At 48.9% G+C, this 15,255-nt stretch overlaps 4 protein-coding genes across 4 annotated transcripts; all 4 read left to right on the top strand.

The window, feature by feature from the left end:
• Positions 1-4,592: 4,592 nt before the first annotated feature.
• Positions 4,593-6,968, top strand: LAJ45_04113 (uncharacterized protein; the record flags this gene model as incomplete). The annotated part of the gene is made up of 2 exons (XM_046113694.1): positions 4,593-6,879; positions 6,949-6,968. The coding sequence occupies 2 exons, from the start codon at positions 4,593-4,595 to the stop codon at positions 6,966-6,968; spliced, it is 2,307 nt and encodes a 768-aa protein (XP_045972796.1).
• A 547-nt stretch (positions 6,969-7,515) lies between these two features.
• On the top strand, positions 7,516-8,474 carry LAJ45_04114 (uncharacterized protein; the record flags this gene model as incomplete). The annotated part of the gene is made up of 5 exons (XM_046113695.1): positions 7,516-7,666; positions 7,723-7,756; positions 8,176-8,234; positions 8,299-8,321; positions 8,373-8,474. 5 exons carry the CDS (start codon positions 7,516-7,518, stop codon positions 8,472-8,474), a joined length of 369 nt encoding a protein of 122 aa, XP_045972797.1.
• A 219-nt stretch (positions 8,475-8,693) lies between these two features.
• On the top strand, positions 8,694-9,993 carry LAJ45_04115 (uncharacterized protein; the record flags this gene model as incomplete). The annotated part of the gene is made up of 7 exons (XM_046113696.1): positions 8,694-8,711; positions 8,769-8,890; positions 9,109-9,237; positions 9,291-9,589; positions 9,638-9,651; positions 9,696-9,758; positions 9,817-9,993. 7 exons carry the CDS (start codon positions 8,694-8,696, stop codon positions 9,991-9,993), a joined length of 822 nt encoding a protein of 273 aa, XP_045972798.1.
• A 2,176-nt stretch (positions 9,994-12,169) lies between these two features.
• Positions 12,170-14,439, top strand: LAJ45_04116 (uncharacterized protein; the record flags this gene model as incomplete). Its single annotated transcript, XM_046113697.1, has 4 exons — positions 12,170-12,219; positions 12,322-13,028; positions 13,102-13,451; positions 13,912-14,439. 4 exons carry the CDS (start codon positions 12,170-12,172, stop codon positions 14,437-14,439), a joined length of 1,635 nt encoding a protein of 544 aa, XP_045972799.1.
• Between the last annotated feature and the right edge of the window lie 816 nt (positions 14,440-15,255).

The raw sequence follows: 15,255 nt of genomic DNA on the forward strand, positions 1-15,255 counted from the left end.
GGTTGGAGGATTGTTCTGAGCCGCACTGGCATGGCTCGGGGTCTGTATATACTGCATGTCTGTCCAGTCTGGTGACCTGACACCGTATGCGGTGTATCAGTTTCGCTTTGGAGACTGGGAGTTTTGCTCGTTTGGGGTTGATTTTGAGGGTTCCTGGTTCGTAATAGTTGGTGCTCGGTGTGGTGTTCCATTCCTCCAGCATGCGTTTGGTGATGAGGTCGTTTTATATCCATCTTTCTCTGCGGTTTCCTGGTTCTTGGAAGGGAAGCATGAGTGTTGCGACTCGGTGGAGTCCTGTGACTTTGGTGTTCTTGGTTTTGCTGGGGAGGAGTTGGATGAGTTCTTCGTTGAGGGGATGGTCCGCCGGATAGCAAAGAATCCGTGTACCGTATTTTCGTGTTTTATGGGTGAGGAGGTGTTCCATTGGAGGGAGTGCTGCCTCTTTTAGTAGCTTCTCGGTTTTTGTCCAACGGGGCAGGCCAGTTATAACCCTGGCTGCTTCGTTGTAGAGTGGGTGTAGCGATCTGAGAGCGTGGTTTGCTCCTGTCCACCATGCCTCCGATCCCCATAGGATTGTAGGGAGAAGGCCTTGGACGACAAGATGGTGTATGGATTTAACTGTTGTTCCAGGGAGGCTAACCGGGATGGTGAAAATAGATGGGTAACAAACATTGTTCCCGAATCCTTTGTCCCCAGCAACACAACCTAATTTAATGTACACACCGTAATTTGATTCTCCTGACATTGATTCTCTACAGAAGTAAGCTTGTTGAATTCAAACATCACCGATTTGTGGTGAAGAGATAGATTTGGCGTTCTTCTGTTTTTGCAGGCCCCGTTGACAATATTATCAGCAAGGATTGATAACATTGTGTTCAATTCAATCTCGGCCCCGAAACTGTCGGGATATAAATAGGGCTTGGTGTGCTTGTAATGTGATCTCTCATCTACCTACGAAAGCCGGGTTACTTTACCAAAGCATAAAAAAGATCCATCTATAGAGTACAGTTTTAGAAGCCAGATTTTCGGACTAGATAAGAACGCCTTCCCGTGGCTGTTCATGTTTCTGGGTGACAAGTTCTCGTAGTTTTGGGTTGCAACCAAATTTTCTATGGGATGCACTATTGAGCAAGTACCACTGCATCACCACGAGAGATAGAAAACAAAAAATTTACATAACTAGAATGCTGAAGGCAGATAGAACTTACCCCCTGATTATAAATTTCTAGAGCTGACTTTGAGAGCTGGCCGATTTGGGAACTTTTGTCACCAGCAATACAACCAATTACTCTACTCCTTTCCAGATTTGTAGCGTTTAGAAATGTGTATAGACCCCTCCCCCCTTCGGTTGAGACTCAGAATCTGAAAGTTTGCCACTTGCGGACAAGGGAACGGAGCTTGTCTAAATTTTATTGCTTCTTCAAGTTGCTCAGCCCTTCAAGGAATGAGACTTGTGGGCGGCGAGGATGGCTTCACTCAGAGATCCGTCTAAGTACATACTCCCCGCATACTGTTGATGAGAAACATTACAAGCTGCCTTGAGGTTTCTTGCCAGCAAAGCGGTGACAGCTGGGTTTCTGGTAGGAATTCTTAGTTACACTTTATCCGGGTCAACGTAGGTCTGACATCTCCTGCGGTCTTCCCGATAAAACACTTCTCCAGGGCTTAGGTAGCTACATACCTACTTGATTGTAGGGTATTCAATGTTTAATTATGTACTATCGTTCACGGGGTGATAATGGATACTGGGTGTTGACAGATCACACCAATGAGAAACAGCCAAGCCCAGTTTATTCCTTCTTATTGGTTAAAAAGTCAACACGGTCCAGTGTCCGTCAATACTCAGTGAATTACAGTACATGACGATAGCCTAGAGTACCTACAAGAAAAGCGAATGTGAACCATCCCCCGACACCTACCCACTCATATAATGCGATATGTACTCTACCTACTCGTAATCTCATAGCGTTTCCGGGCACGGCCAATATTGCGTGGCGTGCGAAGGGATGGGTTTGGCGCTTTTTTGTATGGTATGCAATAGCAGTCGTGTTCGGAAACGTCATGAATTTACGGGTACCGCTTCGTGCTTCCCTGTATATACCTCAGCCATTTGCCAGCCCGCCGCCGCCGCCGCCGCGCAGAGATCCCAATAACTAAATTATAAACCCATGTGATGATCAGTGATTAACTAAGGGCCCGTTCGGACAACCCAATAATCTATGCTGTTCGTGCAATTGAATAATCCAATATTCGGAACTCCTGATTATCCCCACAACCCGCCAAGAAAACAATCACCTTCGGAGGTAATTATTCCCACACAACACAGATATCCTGAGAGCTAACGTTATCCGGACATGTAGATTATCCACTTATTATGAGTATTATGATTATCTTTTCCGCTACCTGATAATCCAGTCTGTCCAATAATCCGAAGAAATAATCTAAGGTTGTCCGAACGGGCCCTAAATTGGTTTATCCATGAGTCTCTTGGGCAGCCCCTGAATAGATCGGCATTGTGAAATCGGGCATCTGAAGATCGGTAGGATCGGTGGGTCATACCCCTCACCTATCCCTTAAGCGAGGAAAAATTAGGTTCGATGCAGCAGGGGCACTCCACGCTAAGACTTGTAGATTTAAGCTTAAATTCTGTCGCTACGTGGCCTACATAGCTAGAGGCCCACGCCCCAGGGCTTATGGTTTGGGTTTGCAATTGGTCAGAGCAGGTTGGAAGCTTTGAGACTCGTATTGAAAGCCAACAGCACAGCCCACCCAACTAAATTGGTAGAAAGTAAGCTTCCTAGATGGGTTACAATCTCCGACGTGAGTACTCGTGTCTGGCATATAGAACCAAAAACATGCGAATTATTAGGGCAAGGTTGTTTTGTATGGCGCCACTACATACAAATAATCGCTGTATTCGTCACTTGCATTTTCTGGTTCTTTTTCCCAGACGCAAGTACCTACATTTTAAGCGTAGTCATGCTCCGTTCAGGTGGAAACGGAGCGCCAGTCTACCTAGGCCAATACTCCCCGGTCTGTAGATCTCGGCGGAGAAAAATCAAAACATAGTTGTTCGACACGTGGGAGCACCCACTGCCCATGGGTGCCAGGCCCTCCTGATCTTATTTGGAAACGAGTCCAGCTGTCGCAGTGACGGATTTGGCTTTGGATCATTCATTGCCTTCCTCTATTTACACATCTGATTGGCCACCTAAGATTGAAGAAATATCATACGGTACATTCTTATTTATATAAGTAAACAAGAAGTACAAATATCTACAATTCACGGAAACTACCATGTAAAAATACTCCTATTCTTCAGGAGTTTGGCGCCTATCTTTACACCCAAACTGCGATCATCCTATCCATGTCTGTTCGCCATTGGATTAATTAAGTATGGATATCAACAATTATCAACAGCGTGTGCAGTGGAAGTGAATTATTTTCAAGCTTTGATAGTGAAGAAGTTTTGCCTAGCATAAGGGATTTGTTGGGATCTTAATCTGCTTGACTTTGTAACTGGGGACTTAGAGGGGGAGTAAAGGGTTAGCAAATGAAATAATTCTGACGGAGAGCACCCTCCTCACAAAACAAAGGTAACCAGTAAAGCCACAGCGAGTTGGCACACAGCCCTTGAACCTGATATACTCTACTATAATTTTGATGTCATAGGTGCCATTGTATCTGGACTAAGACCAGGCTTGGTTAGTGTTATAAACATCCTAGCGCGTAGACGGCCCTTATGTAGTGATATAGTTTATTTTAGTTTTTTTTCGGTTGATGCTATAATGAAAGAGCTTGGCGCGGGCCAGCTTATCACGAGACTACTGTCGTTCACGGGGTATTGGCGGACACTGGGTGTTGACGGATTGCAGGCAAAACTTGGCTTGGCTGTCTCTTTTTTGGTTTGTTCGTCAACACCCAGTGCCCGTCAATACCCCGTGAACGACAGTAGTCTCCAGGCCTGTCGGAAGACAAGCCGAAGCCTGGGTTACGGTAAGACAAGAGGAGACAAAAGGTCTTGACTTTATTTGATTTCCTACATGTATCTCCAGCAGCGTGTGAAGGTTGAGATCAATAATACTGAAGCCCTTTTACCTACGGTTCTGGAGAAAAACATTAAGGATGCGATTCCCCCACAAAGTCTCGAAGCTTTGACAAAGCTCAGCTTTGATTTCGAGACATTTAGACCGGGGGCTGTCTTTTTAAAGTAAAAGGAGACACGGGCAAGTGCCGTCTCGTTATGTCTTGCGCATCACGAGAAAGGACCAATAGCCTAGAGTAAGGAGAAGATACTGCGCACACGACTATGACACGCTGGGAATAACCCCCTGCTCTATATCTTCATGAATTCCCTCTCTCCACTCATCGATATCTATACTCAGCAATCTCTTTTCCACTGTTACTGCAAACATCACCTTTTATCAGATATCTCCCAAGGAACTGCAATACTCCTATTCTCCCCCCCCCCCCAGTCTTTTCAGACCCGGGCGCTCCAATCCGAAGTGGACGTAAACGTGAGGATTACATATTAAGCTCATGCTCTATGGCTATTGAACTAACGCTCTTCATATAGACCATAGTTTGCACCCATGGAAAGCACAGCCACCTCTACGCCCTCTCCGGGCCCTATCCCCCAAAAGAGCCCTAACTCACCACCGGAGGAGCCACAACCAAGTCCTCCGAGCCTCAAAACATTTTTCTACAATATTATATCACATGCTTGGACTATTATCTCGGTCCCACCGGCAGTAATCCTTCTTTACCTGAATCTCCATGAGAAGGTTGTCGGCCCAGAGCTTGGTCGGTCAAGGGCCGACACAGAGGCCGTACTCAACATACTTCAATACGTGTCGAAGGCCCTCGAGATCACCATGGTGCTCTGCCTCGCCAATTTGGCTCGCCAATTAGTCCAGAGCGCACTGATCAGCAAGAAAGGCACGATTCTTGCTCTTGTCGGGGCGGAACAAGTGACTGCTTCCCCGACCGTGCTAGTTTCCAGAGGTTACATGTCCGCTTTGAAGTTTGGGTTAGGTTATTTTGGGAGATCGAGTGGAGGAGACCCCAAAGGGAGGGGTAGGAGGTTAGGTGTATTAACGATATCGGCATTTCTTCTTCTTGCAGGTCTACTTTGCTTATCAGTGGGCCCTTCGAGCGCCGTACTTCTGATTCCGGCTCGGCACTGGTTTTTCGAAAAGGACTTGAAGCCCAATGAAATCTTGCAACAGTGGAACATAAGTTCGGGCTCAGCATTACTATCAAAACGCTCCCCGGGTTATCCTTACATCTTCCTTAACCCGCTTGACTCCGACATGAAAAAAGTACAAGACAATATGTCCGCCGGCGGGATGTGGTGGAACTACACTGGGAACTATTGGCCAATGCCAGAGAAGATATTGGGTGCAAGTAATGCCTATATCCAGAGAGAATCAACTGAAACTCATAAATTCGACATTTTGATGCATCCAGTGACTGTGAATAGCAGCACATTGCTCAGGCCTCGTTTCTTGAACATCGATGAAAAATGGATCGGAGGAACGAACTTTACAACCCTAATGTGGGATGATGTTGAATACGGGGGCCAAGCAAATCTCACCTATAAGCCCACTGCTGCGAATAACCCGACGCCGACATTGTTCAAAACCACAATGAGGGCCGTGAGATCAACAACCGTTTGTCGACGCGAACGTAGGTTATCATGCGCAGACTCATCTAAGATAATAGCACCCGCCAGCAATTCCACTGAGTGGTGCTTTCAACCTGTCGCCCCGAATAATACAACAAGCAAAGAAGTCCTTAGAAGTCGGGATCTTCTGCTACTTGTGGACCATCGAAATGCTACGCTGCGGACGATAGGCGGTAGCGTGGATGATTATTTCCTTTTTCCCAGATTTTATATCACCGAAGGTCACCGTCTACAATCCAACAATCTTTTTACCGACTCAATACAATTTGTGTTCGAATTCGAAGAGGACTTGATCGTCTGCGCTAACACGGCGGCGCTCACGTCGGCAACGGCAACCCTTTCCGGTCGGCTGTATGAGGTCTTCGGAGCAGAGTATCACAAGGAAATCTCCTATGATGCGAAGACAAGGACTCCACACCCACCTGCAACATTCCTATTTCAAGAAGGCTGGCTAGACTATGAGCACGTAGGAGGTTTCAATGTCTACCCTGGCGGTGGAAACACGACGGCCTTTCTAAGTAAAGAACGTTCTAAACGTGGAGAAACAATGAATCCCTCACTACTAGCATGGGCGAAAAAGGTGGTAAACTCTAATAATCAAATGGGGGATACTATATGGAGACCTCTGGACCACTCCTTTACGGATAAGACCAAGCTGGACATATTGAACCGTCAGCTTTCGGAAAACCACTTGGAAACGTTGACACACATAATCGATGCTTCAACGGTTGAGGTAACAGTTGGCGGACCTTGGGTCACCCTGTTGTCATTATTAAACAGCAAATCTCAGAGTCAGTATGCGTTTCTACCGACGTCACCGAAGTCGGACGTACTTATTCAATCAATCCAGAACTATAAGAATCTTGTGTATTCGCCAGTTTCTGTCTACCACCGCCTTTACGGATACTCAGTTAGCCCGACGATAATACTAGCCATGACCGTAGTTACCATGTTCGTGGCTGTTGCTTGCTGTGGCTCAATATGGCAGCTGTGCAGGGGTAGCAGCGCGGAAGTAACTTGGTCGTCTCTCCCCGAGTATCTCTTGCTAGGAGAGAGCACTGCTACTGAGATGGGAAGACTATCGTATCGACAGCTCATGAAAGGACAGGAGGAGAGATTTGAATGCGGTGTGCAAGTTCTTCGTGATGAAACTAGTGGCAATCATCGTTTAATCATTCCGACGGCCAAGCAAGGTAATGATGCTAGCGATACCGAAAATAATGTCGGTCATGTGGCTCATCGTTCTAATGGGAACGCCCCAGACGCTGAAATCCTCCAGTAGTATCCTCTCGCATCGCTACATATGACGCGAGGCAGTGAGGAATATGTGGATATATTTATTTAGGTACGTATGTATTATTTGTGGGGGGGGGGGGGAATTGCGGCGCCTTGTATGAACTACGACTCTCTTTTTCCTTATCTTAATTTGTGTTGATTGGATTCAGTCTGCTATCATCTATCTCAGTGCATATAAATTTAATGTGGAGGGGCCGGGGGGATTTTTCTCAGTTGAACCTACTGGGACATACCCGATGCCAGTCACTCTCGTTCGGTAGTTGACTATTACTTTACTCTATATCGAACCAGTAATGGCGTTGAATACAATACCATTATAAACTGATCACCACTACTAAAAGAAAAACCGTATATGCTGGGGGTCCTGCTGGCCACACTAGCTCAGCCCAGCTATCTCACCAACACTCGCCAAGTCTCGTAGACGCAAACCCCCGCGTCTAGGAACTTAGCCGAGGGAAGCCACACAGCTGACTCATCAGCCACAAGCCACCCCCTTGCAATCATACGCCACCCTCGGTGCCAGCCAGCTCACCATGACGAGCGAGTGGAAGATGTCGATATCGTCAAATTCCTCAACGCCGCCTGCGCCCCCGGGACTGGTCGACGTCAACGCTTATCAGAAGGCCATCGACTCTTACATCAAGTCGTTGAATAGTCTAGTCGATGTCGAGAACCTCCCCAAGAGTGTTAGGGACCATGTAGCATCCCTCATGCATGGACGGGTACCGTACGGTGTACAGTCCCACCTCCCCTCGGCTTTCTCTCATTGAAAGTGTGGGTGTCCCTTCTCCCAACGGCAGGAAAGCAGACTTTGTGAGATGCTCTCCTCCCTTACCTCAAGATGCGAACGCCCGCCCTGCTGGATCGCCGCAACTGCTTTGGTTTGGCAGAAGTTCGTGGCATCTAGCTAGAGACCAGCGTTGGAGCACACCCCCCTACTTGGTCCGGTTGTGTCTACGGCTACTTGCCCACTCGGCGCTTGTTTGGTTGTTTCGGTACATGACCTGCTTGGTTATTCTACCGACCGGCCAAAGGGTTTATTGCATCGAGCTTGATACCAGCGCGGGCGCATGGTCCGGCTGTTTCTGGCTGCTTGCCCACGCGGCGCTGGTTTCCCACCGTGCGCTGCATATCCTTCGGTACGCGGTACGGTTAGCGAATCTGCGCTTATCTCTGTGAAACAATGTGTATAGGGACCCGATACAGAGCTCGCTAGGCGCTGGCTACAGGCCCGCCAAACCATTCGACAAGTGTGGCCATCAACGGTGATATGCTCGGGGAATCAGTTAATGCTATCGGGGTTCTTGCGCCAACAGTGGCGGCAAGCAAGAAGCAGCAGGTGAGGAAGGTCAGACCCAACCCTATCTATCCTTTGTTAACGTATCAGCAGACGCGTTTTGAGAAGGAGGGGAACGAGGAGGGAGAAGGAGGAAGAAAGGAAGAGAAGAAGAGGAAGAAGGAAGGCGGTGATCAGGCAGGAATCGATGGATAATAATAATACATATCGCCCGATGACCGCCGATTCCATGTGGAAACTGCCTAGTGGCGCATATGTGGAAGATGTACTCCGGAATGCTCCGGGCCTAGCACGGTCCTTTGTAATTGATATTCTTGATCCATCTGTCGAAAGCTCTTTGACCCGGATGGCTGGCCGGAAATACTGGCGTAGGTGCCCCCCTGGCCGGATATTGATGAGAAACTTGTGACCTCGATGGAACGGTTTTGGGATGTATGTTTTTGTCCTCTTGATCTAGCACCCTTGTGTTTGTATATTGATTTTGATCAGGCCGAATCTCCCGCTCAGGTCCGCAAGATTTTGCGTAGTACTTCCTTCTTAAAGGAAAATGAACAATATAATCGAGCGGAGCACTATGACCTGGATTTGACTGGTCTATGCTTTCGAATGCTGTAAGTACTGGGCAATTCTGAAATCATTTTCGGATCTTTGGTGTGTCAACGACAAATGAGAAATTCTAAATCAATCATGGTACATCCAGCCGGGTAGGGTTAAGGCCTGCGATTTTGTCGTCTTTTTTTGCTTCTGTTTCCCCGTTCCGAGCTGCAATGGAACCAATTTCGCCGACCCGACCGACTTTATGCGTACAATGGCTTACCAAGACCCCCAGGCTACCTCTATACGAAGATCCCGATCAAATACTCCTCAAAGATCATAACGAGCAGTTGTGCACGATCAATATATGGTCCGTCATCGTAGACCGTTGTCTCCAAACTCTTAGCGGCATCACGCTTCGCCGGCAATATTTACCATCTTACCTCCCTGTACTATCATGATCTAACAGCGGTGTAGCGGTGAGACGACGAGTATCGAGAGCACCGCAAGAAGGAACCGTGACCGGGTGACCACCACAAGACGCAAAAGACTTGGTGCACGTTTTGATGGACTAGCTGAGGACAACAACGGGCAGCTTGAGTACCCCGCCATGGAAACTTCAAAAACTTTTGAGGGCGGGACGAGCAATAAATGGCTCTGTGACACTAAGAAGGCGGCCAAATCACTTCATGGAATGCTGTACCGTTTACAGGGTCACGTCAAACAGGATGGGGTGATTTTGAGAGAGATGCATATGGCGGGTCTCGTCAGCGCAGGTAATGGATCCATTTCCTTTATGAGTCTCCCTGACAGGTATAATGCAGGATCGCATTGCCAGGTACTTCGAATGACCTATGCGAAAGGCCATGTATGTATCCTTAGTCGTGGCCAGCTGTTGCGTGTGCCAACCACTATGGAGCCGCGGAGGCTGTATGGCGTATGAAGGTAGCACCCCATCCGTTCTCCCGCTTTCGTTTTCAATGCCTAATCATTGCACACTTAGATGATTGCCCGGAAGTGCAAGGTCTCGGTCGCGAAATATGGGCTGGGACCCAAGCTTTCGGACTTGCTGTCACCCCCGAGCCCCCCGAGTTTTCCCAGCTTATCGACCTCATGTCCCATTATTCCTCCCTCTTGTGATACTGAGAATGAGATGTCCTATCCGCCCGCCGAAGAGTAGTATTTTGTTTAGTTTAAGCCTAGTCACGTACTTGCATGCAATTAATGAATTAAACCAAAAAAAAAAAAAAAAACCTACTCATGTATGTCCAAGCGGCGATCTATATATATATATATACATATCAATTGTCCTGTCTTCAAATGGGTTCTGCGGCCTAGATATGACCCTGAGTGCAGTAACGCTATCCTTGACTCCGCGAACATTGTTTTGTGAGGCCACCACCTGTAACCCGTCTTTAACAATCATAGCGTCTCCACACTAGCAATTACAATCTATAGGAAGATCTATGAATCAAACTAATGTGGCCCAGCTTTCGCACCCAACCCGCACCCCATGGTCCGTAACTCGGCGATTTGGGGACGCTACCGCACCCGATTTTGGGGGGAATTTCCGCTGGGCTGTCATTATTTATCAACCTTCTCTACCCCCCCCCCCCCCCCAACCTCATTAATGACCTAATTGGTAGGTCATATATAGAAGATCCATCCGGTAAGAGGAATATTATTTATAGCTAGTTTTTGGGTATAAGAACCCAGCAGGCAATACCTCTCAAAATCACATAAAAATCAACCAGTACCACCTTCTGTTTTCCCACCATGAATGAGAGGGAGCTGCGCCCCAGAAAACCCAGTAGATCCTATCTAAAAGAACGAGAGGAGACCTCCGCCGCCTCTTCTGGGCCTTCTGCCATTCTGAAGGGGAAAAAAAAGCGGGATCATGAAATCTCACTCTGCCGCCGAGACTTCTACCAAACCCTCGAATAAGTACATTTCTAAAGAACTTCAACCCCATAACCAGCTTCCTGCTGTTCCCTACTTTATACCCCTAGTACACGGGAGCACTCTGGATGCAGAGTCGAGCAAATTGCCGGTTTTCCTAGCTATTTTGGAGCCAATTGAACTCATTCATGTGTTCAAATTGTTCATGAATGACCCCCTATTTGAGCTGATAGCTACCAATACCAATCTGTATGCACAAAAGAGAATGTCAGAAAGCGATAGCAGTGCTTCTTAATGGCACTGGAGTCCTATTGGCGTGTCTGATTTTACGGCCTGGTTTGCAGTTCTAATTTTTATGGGGATATGCAAAATGCCCTTTATTGATGACTATTAGCGCCATAGTGTGCTCTAGCCTTCACACCACCTTACCAGCTATATATCCCAGACCAAGTTTGAACAAATCCGACACTTTTTTCACATAGCAATGCCGAATTCGCCGGAGGTTTCCAGCTCTGGTATGCGTCTCTGGCATCATCAAATCGACCCGCTCTTGTACCTGTCCTGGCCCCTGGTGGTGAGTTTGAGGCCCAGCCTAGACAAAATAGCCCGGTCATGGCTTGGGCCATCATGTAGGCCCGGGTAGAGATATGACAAGGAGTTCGTCAGTCAGAACTGGTGCTCGTCTCTTCATTGATGCCTGGGAATCTTATTCCCGGTGAATTATATTACAAACTGTCCTTAACGATTGTAGATCACGGACTCCTTCTGACTTTCCAGCCCCTGCGCATGCGTCATTTCCCTATATTTCTGAGAACTGTATTAGCTCAGGCTAAAACCCTTGACCTGGGTTAAAATCATGTCATCGCTTGGCCTGGCCCACCATGCAGAAAGAGTGGCCTGGCCTGGCCTGCCGAAAATAAGCCGGGGCTGCCCGTCATAACACATGGCCCATTGCAATCCCTGAGTATGATAAGATGTTAGGACAATTATTCAAAAGATCAAGTGCCAGGGATTCGAACCTCAATCATCTTGACTGGTTACTCGGAATCTTACCAATTATATTCTCAGTTTCTTTATTCCTTTCACATTTCTTGATCTGGCAAAGTCAGCTAGTTACCTCCCACAGGAGATGATCATCTACTATAGCAGGTAGCTAGCTTATTTTTGCTATCCTCGCTTGTTCTATCCCTTTTCGGACAGCTCCAAAATCACAATAAATAAATCATTACCTTCCTGAGCTAATCATATTTCCTAGGTGATGACTCCAACATATATCGGCATAGTGGGATGATCAAACACACTTTCAAAGAAGAGGTCGATTTTCATCCCCGCACGGATGATTTACCGCTACACACCTAAAAGGTTGTACCATAGGGTCCAGCAGCTCTCTCAACACCTGCGCTCCCCCTGCAGCATGTTCTGACGGAGCCGTAAGAGCGTCCTATCCACCACGAAGTATGAATCGGACACACTATCCAGCAGGTCCCTGTTTTATCGGATTACACTAGTACTCAAAATCTCACCCCGCTGATCGGAGGGTTCGGATCCTGTTCAGCAGGAACTACAAAGCAGGATAGCTATTTCCACGTCATAAGCCATATTGTGCCAGCGCCGCCTTTGAGGTCTTACTCCCACAGAACAGTGTGGGGAGGAGCCCGCAGATCACGGTGACCACAGATAACCTCCTCTCCGTGCTCTACCCCCGCCCCGCCACCGATATCGTTATTGGCGTCCTCCAAAACAGTCAGCACGTCCCCGGTAGCCCCTTCCTAGTCGCCACCGTCCCCGCAGCATCCCTCATCGACCCCACGCGCTGCATCCTGACCCCAGAATCCCACAAGCCCGGTCAGTTGTCCACCGTGCTCCTCACTGCCATCGATGGCGAGGGCCACCGTTTATCCACCGGCGAGAACATGGTACGTCCGGTGAGTAAGAGTTGCGGGCCAGTGGTGCGTGTTACGGACAGGGGCGACGGGACATATGCGATCGAGTACTACCAACCCTTGGAGAGCGGAGGCGATGAGACCGCACTGGAAGTGACAGTGGAGGGTATAGTTTCGCCGCTGTTCAAGCCTCCGGGAGCTACGGTTACGGCAGTAGGAATGATTCAGGAGACAAAGGCCGAAATTGACAAGCCGGCGGCGGTGCTAATTCAGGGCCTGGTAAAGGACGGGAAGGAGTATAAAGCGGAATTGGCTCCCATGACCGTCGCAAGCGGCAAGACCGTAATAACGATAGTCTTGGATGTGGCCGTAAAGGCGGAGGATACAGCGGGCTTGCGGAGTGGGACTTTCACTGTTCCAAAGACTGTTCCAGGTATGTGAGTCTGCATGTGGCTTTCTTTATCGTTTTTTTCCCTCGTAATCTAACGACTGTATTTGTGTGTCAGTGGGGGAATACACAGGAAAACTGTTCATCTTCGGAATGGCACCACAACCAGAGCTGCCACTCTTCCCAGTTGTCGTCGTGGAGCAGGAGCAGCTGCCCCCGCCGGAGAAATTCAAGGTGGAGGGTCTCCCTATCTACATTGGCACTGGGGCTGCTGGAGGTGTAGTAGGAGGAGGCACCTTCACCGTAGCCATTCCAACATCATCCCAATTCAAACTCAAGCCCGACAAGCTGCTAGTCCAAGCAGTGAAGACAGACCCTGAGACGCCAAAAGGGCTTGAGCCGTGTTTCGAGTACAAGATCGACGCTGCGGTTGCTGGGGACAGGAAAATTATCGTAAAGATCATTCCCGTAATTGCAGGTCAGTTCGATTTTCCTTCTTTCTCGCTCCCCATTATATCATTTGTTCCTTTCATACCGGGGGTTATAATCATTGACACCTGCTTTCCGAGTGATATATCATGACTGACCTTCTCCACAAAAATACGGGGGCCATCACACTCGGCGTCAAGTACGGCGGGGTCACTATCCCACCGCCCAATAATGACATCTCCCCTGGACGGTCTACTTCAGCGACGCCTCCAACACACTCACGCACTACCTACCGCCGTCCAGCCGCGCACCCGCCTCTCGGGCATGGGACATAGTCAACCAGGCTGGACTGCAAGCACGAATCAGTGATGACCAGCGGCTCCTCACATTCACAAAGACCACCGCCCAGCGCGCAGCCAACCAGTGGTCCACAGCCACCTGCCGCATCCCGTCCGTCGTCACTACTCCGGGCTACACGGTCGTCTACGACCTCCGGTAGGCGCGGTTCGCGAGCACGACCGAGGCAAAGCTGCACACGCCCTCGGGACTCCTAGACGGAACCTCCCTACTGCTGCGCTACACGGGCACCGCCCCGACCTGGACGACGTACGTTGATCGCCTGGGCTTCCGCAGCGTGGCCAACTCGGCCATCAGGGCGGACGGCGTGTGGCATAGAATAATGTTTCAGTATGAGGAGGGGGCGGTCACGGTGCTGGAGGACGGGGCCGTGGTCACCAGGTTGATTAAGGGGCCGATGCTGCCGTTCGATGCCGTGCATATAGAGATGAACTGTGCCGGCGCCACTGGGGAGGTTGGAGTGGAAATCCGGGGGCTTGTAACAATGCCAACGGCGTTCCATGGGGAGCTCGAGTGGCCGGGGGATTCGAGGAAGGTGGAGACGTCGCTCTCGAAGGGCCTGCAGGGAGCTGCCTGGACGGTGAGTGATTCGGGGTCGGTGGTGAAGCCGGTCCTTGAGGGTGGGGAAATGCGCCATGTTGTACCTCAGGATGAGAAGATCACCCTGTAAGTTTATGTTTTCTCTCTTTCTCACTTCCCCCCCGCCCCCAAATGTTCTCCTTCCTCTCCCTCCTTGGGGGAGTGGAAGTGGATATGACATAGATATATATAATATACACATTACGAACACAGTTTATCTTAATCTCGAATATCAGCAACGCGGGGATGACCAACACCTCCCGCTCAACTGCCGACACTTCCTTCACCATGACGCAGTACCGCCTGCGCGTGCACGGTCAGACAATAACCAGATCAGCTGCTGGGAGGACGGGCGGTTCGTATTTACGTACAAGGAGCGCACGGGGGGTAAGGAGGCCCTGTTCAATGTCAAGTGGACGAACCCCGCGAGGGGGAACGTGGTTGCGTTGAGTCATTTTAGGGGCCTGGTGGAGGGTCTGGCGCTTTAAGTTCGATCTGACGCTTTTGGGCGGCGGGAGGAGGGGTGATAAAATAGCTAACGTGGTGGGTGTTGCTTTGGTGCGGGTTTTTGTTTCTGGGTTGGGTTATGGGCGTGTTTTTGATATCGGCTTTTCTTTTGTAAGATGGGAACCCACCACCGCGACCATTACGATTATTATTTTTGCATGTAGGTGGGTAGGGAGTAACATCCCATTAATCAATGAAATTCGAAGATGAAAGACCCCTCTATCTATAGAGATAGTGTAGACAAAAGCTGATATTCAACACGTATCCACCATTCGATAACACACCCATCAAGTAATCGCTTGTATTGTCACAGGTGGTGGGTGAAACCCGGTTTCAGCTGCAGGGGACGTTTCCAGGAAGTTGGATATATAAACCTAGCTCATCATCGCTTATCCAATTA

The sequence above is a fragment of the Morchella importuna genome (genome assembly GCF_003444635.1).
Source record: "Morchella importuna strain M04M26 chromosome Unknown Morimp01GS010, whole genome shotgun sequence".
NCBI lineage: Eukaryota > Fungi > Ascomycota > Pezizomycetes > Pezizales > Morchellaceae > Morchella > Morchella importuna.